General features: G+C 39.0%; 1 protein-coding gene across 3 annotated transcripts in view; it reads left to right on the forward strand.

Moving 5' to 3' along the window:
* The first annotated feature begins 371 nt into the window (after positions 1-371).
* Positions 372-7,062, forward strand: part of hsd17b3 (hydroxysteroid (17-beta) dehydrogenase 3) — a 9,751-nt gene continuing 3,060 nt past the window's right edge. The window contains exons 1-7 of one of the 3 annotated variants that reach the window (XM_017467717.3): positions 374-729; positions 4,703-4,749; positions 4,881-4,956; positions 5,162-5,269; positions 5,386-5,453; positions 6,104-6,148; positions 6,300-6,334. In XM_017467717.3, coding sequence (XP_017323206.1) covers positions 588-729; positions 4,703-4,749; positions 4,881-4,956; positions 5,162-5,269; positions 5,386-5,453; positions 6,104-6,148; positions 6,300-6,334 — 521 coding nt within the window. In that variant the 5' untranslated portion in view covers positions 374-587. Of the gene's footprint in view, positions 730-4,091; positions 4,580-4,702; positions 4,750-4,880; positions 4,957-5,161; positions 5,270-5,385; positions 5,454-6,103; positions 6,149-6,299; positions 6,335-7,062 lie in introns of those variants that run through there. The other 2 variants (XM_053680300.1, XM_017467718.3) reach the window with 2 other exon arrangements.

A 7,062-nucleotide genomic window follows, 5' to 3' on the forward strand; every position in this document is an offset into this window, starting at 1 on the left:
TCTTTATCCATAACTCTCAGGAACTCCAAGGTTAAAATAAAATAAAAGTAGATTTGTTGTTGGAAAAATAGCAATTATCTTACAGGGCCCTGAAAAATGTCCACACGAACCCACATGATCAGACAAGGACAGAAAAACAAGGACATACAAATAAAATGAAGAATAACATATTTGTCACAATGTGCATGAGATGATAGGTTCATTGAACTTGGCATGTCTTTTGAATATCACTACCGTAAGGAATGGCACATGGTAGCATTGTTCTCTAATCTTGTTTTCAAATCTTGTACTGTAAACACTTTTTTTTTTTTACCAATACCACATATTTCACTTTGCCTATACACGATAACATTATTTTAAGGAGAACAGCCAGACTACTAGTGAAAAATTCCCACAAGCCAGTGTAATTGGGAATGTGAAACTTGTTGGGCCTGATTGGATGAGTCTGCCATCAGTCAGTGGGAGTGTGTGTAAGCTGGAGGGTTGTATTTGAGAAGCCAACGGAGGAGAAGAGCAGTACTAAAGTGACCGGGCTTGTTGTCAGGATACATTCAGCTCCTGTCCTAAAGTACGCCTGTGGTTCTGGAATGGCATTGATTGAGCTCATCTTTATCTTGAGTGGCGCCTGCGTTGTCCTCTTTTGGCTGGCACGCGGGTTTATGATGCTTGCTCTGATGGTCTGCTGGCCGATTCCTGGGAATTTCTTTACCTCCATGGGAAAATGGGCAGGTGAAGTATTCTTTACTCAGTAAAATCAGTGCACAGAAATCTTTACATAGCATGCTTATATGTTGATGTTTTTATATTTCTGTCGATTTATGCTTCCTTTCATTTCAATTGGGCTGCCAAATGTTTGCATTGGTGTTGGTTGTTAAAAAAGATCTTAAAAGTCTTGGTTGTGCTTGACAGCTTTCAGAAGAACCCCTGAAACCATAATAGAGAAACCAAAGGGACAATGGAAAGAAGGTGGCAACACTTGATTAATTCTGAGGAGGGATACCTCAAGACTTATTCTTGGCAATGTCTTACACTAATTGCAATCCACTGCCGAAATTACTTACTATATGATACAGGCGAGAAAATAACAAGTGATCAGACACCTTATGTGCCCTGTGACTCATTGTTCTGTGGTTAGGAACTCATTAACCCCACCCCCAAACCCCACACCCCCACCCTGCCCCCCCGCTGACTATTGTTAGCCAAAACAATTTTAAGTGAGTTAATGTCATATGTCTGGAATTACACTTACTTAATTTCAAAAAGAGAGACCCTCCATCAATGTGGGATTCCACATTGAAAATGCAAAACTTGTTCCCAAGCTTTGTCCCGTCTCCATTCTTGTTTTACAAGAGGCAAAGGAAAAAGCAATTAGAACGCTATGTTCCAGGGTGTATTATTACACGATTTCCTTCCCCTTGAGTTTGACAAGATCAAGTTGGCATGCATGAATGAATGGTCATTCACAAACTGCCTGAACTGTCATTTTGTGTGTGTGTGTGTGTGTGTGTGTGTGTGTGTGTGTGTGTGTGTGTGTGTGTGTGTGTGTGATTGTGCGCCCATTTTAATACACTCCTCTGGTTTAATTTTTTTCCCCACTTGCTTGAATTGATACAGGAAAGGGGGAGAAGCCCATTTAAGAAAAAACAACTAAAAAAAAAACCTCAAACAAACAAACAGGGCGTGCTTTTGGAGAACATGCTGAACAGCTCCTGGCTGCAGTGCTCCCTGATTCTTTATCAAGCATCTGGGCACACACTGTCTTCTCAAGTACACACTGTTAAAACAAACACACACACACACACACACACACACACACACACACACACACACACACACACACACACACACACACACACACACACACAGAGAGTCTATCCTCTAACCTGTTCTGCCTGTATGTGTGTTTATGTCAGTGTGGTGAAATGCTGACTGATAAATGCTTATTATCTTCTGAAAACTTATAAATTGAAGATGCTTCAAAGAAAATTGGATACTGTCTACATGCCAAATCTTTAAGCCATCAACAATACTAGTGGACTAAAAAAAGACACATGGCATTCATTTGCTTCTAATACAACCAATCAGATTGTGTTTTTCATACAGAATATAATGTGACTTACATTTACAGTGGCAGTTATACTGTATGTTTTTGAAATGTCTATATTTCTGCATAAATATGACCTAAAACATCATCAGATTTTCACCCAAGTCCTAAAAGTAGACTAAGAGAACAAGATTAAACAAATGAGACAAAAACATTAAACTTGATCATTTATTTATTGAGGAAAATTATCCTATATTACATATCTTTGAGTGGCAAAAGTATGTGCAGCCATGACTGCAATTAAACATTTCCGGTGACTATAGATCAGTCCTGCATATTGGCTTGGGGGAATTTTAGCCCATTCCTCAGTACAGAACAACTTCAACTCTGGGATGTTGGTGGGTTTCCTCACGTGAACTGCTTGCTTCAGGCCTTTTAAGGTCAAGACTTTGACTTGGCCATTCCAAAATATTAACTTTATTCTTCTTTAACCATTCTTTGGTAGAACAACTTGTGTGTTTAGGGCCATTGTCTTTGTGCATGACCCACTTTCTCTTGAGATTCAGTTCATGGGCAGATATCCTGACATTGTCCTGTAGAATTCGCTGGTATAATTCAGAATTCATTGTTCTATTAATGATGGAAAGTTGTCATTTCCCAGATGCAGCAAAACACTCCCAAACCATAATACTACCACCAGCATATGTCACAGATGGTATAAGGTCCTTATGCTGGAATGCAGTGTTTTCCTTTCTCCAAACATAATGCTTCTCATTTAAACCACAAATTCTATTTTGGTCTCATCAGTCCACAAAATATTTTTCCAGTAGCCTTCTGGCTTGTCCATGTGACCTTTAACAAATTGCAGAGGGGCAGCATTGTTCTTTTTGGAGAGCAGTGATTTTCTACTTGCATCCGTGACTGTTGTTCAGTGTTCTGCTGATGGTGGACTCATGAACGTTAACATTATCCAATGTGAGAGAGGCCTTTACTTACTTAGAAGTTACGCTGGGTTCCTTTGTGACCTCATGGACTATTACACATATTGTTCTTGGAGTGATCTTTGTTGGTCGACCACTCCTGGGGAGTGTAACAGTGGTCTTAAATTTTGTACACAATCTGTCTGACTGTGGATTGGTGGAGTCCAAACTCTTCAGAGATGGTTTTGTAACCTTTTTGAGCCTCATGAGCTTCAACAACTCTTTATCTGAGGTCCTAAAAAATCTCATTTGTTCATGCCATGATTCACTTCCACAAATGTATTTTGAAGATCAGATTTTTGACAGACTTTGACAGACTTTCCCTGTTCTTTAAATAAAACATGCTGCTTACTCACCTGATTGTCATCCCATTTAAATGAGACAGCAGTGTTTCCCACAATAACCAAAAGTTGTCCACAACTAATTCAAAGGCTGTGAGCTCAAATGCCAGCTAGTTAGCACAGTTGCATCCTTGAGCAAGACCCTTAACCCTCAACTGCTCAGTTGAGGGTCCATGCAAGATCTCACCTCGTGGAGTTGCAATGATCATGAGAACAGTGAGGAATCAGCCCAGAACTACACGGGAGGATCTTGTCAATGATCTCAAGGCAGCTGGGATCATAGTCACCGAGAAAACAATTGGTAACACACTACGCCGTGAAGGACTGAAATCCTGCAGCGCCCGCAAGGTCCCCCTGCTCAAGAAAGCACATATACATGCCCGTCTGAAGTTTGCAAATGAACATCTGAATGATTCAGAGGACAACTGGGTGAAAGTGTTGAGGTCAGATGAGACCAAAATGGAGCTCTTTGGCATCAACTCAACTCTCCGTGTTTGGAGGAGGAGGAATGCTGCCTATGACCCCAAGAACACCATCCCCACCGTCAAACATGGAGGTGGAAACATTATTCTTTGGGGGTGTTTTTCTGCTAAGGGGACCGGACACCTTCACCGCATCAAAGGGACGATGTACCGTTAAATCTTGGGTGAGAACCTCCTTCCCTCAGCCAGGGCATTGAAAATGGGTCATGGATGGGTATTCCAGCATGACAATGACCCAAAACACACGGCCAAAGCGACAAAGGAGTGGCTCAAGAAGAAGCACATTGAGGACCTGGAGTGGCCTAGCCAGTCTCCAGACCTTAATCCCATAGAAAATCTGTGGAGGGAGCTGAAGGTTCGAGTTGCCAAACGTCAGCCTCGAAACCTTAATGACTTGGAGAAGATCTGCAAAGAGGAGTGGGACAAAATCCCTCCTGAGATGTGTGCAAACCTGGTGGTCAACTACAAGAAACGTCTGACCTCTGTGATTGCCAACAAGGGTTTTGCCACCAAGTACCAAGTCATGTTTTACAGAGGGGTCAAATACATATTTCCCTCATTAAAATGCAAATCATTTTATAACATTTTTGACATGCGTTTTTCTGGAATTTTTTTTTTTTTCTGTCTATCACTGTTCAAATAAATCTACCATTAAAATTATAAACTGATCATTTCTTTATCAGTGGGCAAACGTACAAAATCAGCAGGGGATGAAATACTTTTTTCGTCACTGTAAGTCACTCTGGATAAGAGCATCTCCCAAATGCGTTGTTGGAATGTAATGTTTAGTATATTATTATTATTATTATTATTATTATTATTATTATTATATAATCCTAATTATCTCTGTTGCAGTCATCACTGGCGGATCAGAAGGAATAGGAAAAGCTTATGCAGAAGAGGTATCTGAACCACACTGAATTTTACAGTACAGTTTGTTTAAATGCTCTACTGCACTACATTGCACACACACTGTATTGATGATCACTGTTCCAAATCATTTTCCTACTAATGTTACTAAATTTCTTCCCAGTTTGCAAGACTTGGGCTGAATGTGGTAATCATTAGCAGGAGTAAAGAGAAGCTTGACAGAGCTGCAAGAGACATAGGTTGAGTGCATGTGACAGTTTTCAAATGTTTAGATCATGTCTTATGTCCACTAGTGGTACCTAAATAAATGTGACTGGACATGGATCATAATCTTGAAAATCTTTTGTGACTTTTGCCAATTCATGAGTGACTCAGGACATTACAATCTAGTACACATGGGTGGAGTGTCTGGCCTCATACTGACTTCTTTCCTTTTCCCAACAGAGGTTAAAATGGACAGAAAGGTCATGGTCATAGCCGCCGATTTTACCAAGGATGACATTTATGGACACATTAACGAAAATATTCAGGGTTTGGATATTGCTGTTTTAGGTTTGTTGGCTTCAACCTAATATGCAAATCACACTAGAAGAACTTGATGTGTAAAATGTTAGTGTGAAATAGTCAAAGGTCTAATCTGATCTAATAATTTTCTATATGTGTTACAGTTAACAATGTGGGAATTCTGCCAAGTAAAGTACCCTACAAATTCCTTGAAACAGTTCATCTGGAAGAGGTGAACACAGTATTTTATAGATTCTTTACTATAATTTTAGTATAGTATCACATGTTTTCATACATCTGCAGCATTTTTCATGTAAAGTATCAGAAAATGTGTGGCTTTAACCTTTAGAGTTCATACACAAAATATTTATTTTGCATAGATGTTGTCTGGGCACTAGTTAGACTGAGACTGAAATAGGTCTAAAAATATATAATGAATTTGAGTGGTGTGTAGTAAAAAAAAAAAATAGGATGGAAGGGGAAGAAAGAAAACACAAAATGTACGAAACAAACAAATTACATTGATAGCATCGCAGTAAATCACAACATTAAATAAGAAATGTAATGTTTTTCAGCAGTGAAAGATATACATTTAAATTTTCACCAATTTTCCTCCATGCTGTTGTACAATGATCCGCTAAATAAAATGCACTTAAAATGTTTACATTTTGGCACAGTGGTTTATCATCTTGACTTATTTTAGTCAGCTTCAATGACGTGCAATAAAATAAATTTTAAGGGTCAATGTGCACTAGTGTGTGTGTGTGTGTGTGTGTGCGAGAGTAAGAGAGAGAGAGAGAGAGAGAGAGAGAGAGAGAGAGAGAGAGAGAGAGAGAGAGAGAGAAGCTGCTAACATTAATTTTACATTTAATACTCTCACAGAAAGTTCATCAAATGATCAACTGTAATGTCAAAGCAGTGGTCAAGGTATGATGACTCAAGTCAGTTTAAGTCAGTTATTTTGTACAGGAACTATATGTTCATATAGTTATAAATAATAGGAAAATTAATTTTTGCTGGTATTGCATGTTTAAAGGACATTTTATATTTTCATATTGCATTATTTTTTTCAATACAGATGTGCCACATTGTCCTTCCTGGAATGGTGGAAAGGTTAGAGGACTATAAGCAGTAACAGGTTCTACAGATCTACAGTGCCCTCCACTAATATTGGCACCCTTGGTAAATATGAGCAAAGAAGGCTGTCTTTATTGTATAACTTTTGATATTTTGTTTAAAAAATTCACAGAAATGCTTGCTCTCATGGATATCAAACAATTGCAAACAAAACACAGGTTTATCAAACAGATCTTTGTTAAATATATGTGTGCAACAATTATTGGCACCCTTTTAGTCAAAACTTTGTGCTACCTCCTTTTGCCAAGATAACAGCTCTGAGTCTTCTCCTATAATGCATGATGAGGTTGGAGAATACATGGCAAGGGATCTGAGATCATTCCCCCATACAGAATCTCTCCAGACCCTTCAAATTTCAAGGTTCATGCTGGTGGACTCTCCTCTTCAGTTCAGCCCACAGGTTTTCTATGGGTTTCAAGTCAGGGGACTGAGATGGCCATGACAGGACCTTGATTTTGTGGTCAGTAAACGATTTTTGTGTTGATTTTGATGTATGTTTTAGATCATTGTCCTGCAAAGCTTTCTGGCAGAAGCAGTCAGCTTTTTATTTAATATTTTTTGTTATTTGTCCATGATGCCATGTGTCCTATTAAAATGTCCAGGTCCTCTTGCAGAAAAACAGACCCAAAACATTAAAGAGCCACCACCATATATAACAGTGGGCATGAGGTACTTTTCCATATGGTTACCTCTCTGTGTGCTCC

This window comes from Ictalurus punctatus, chromosome 5, assembly GCF_001660625.3.
Source record: "Ictalurus punctatus breed USDA103 chromosome 5, Coco_2.0, whole genome shotgun sequence".
NCBI lineage: Eukaryota > Metazoa > Chordata > Actinopteri > Siluriformes > Ictaluridae > Ictalurus > Ictalurus punctatus.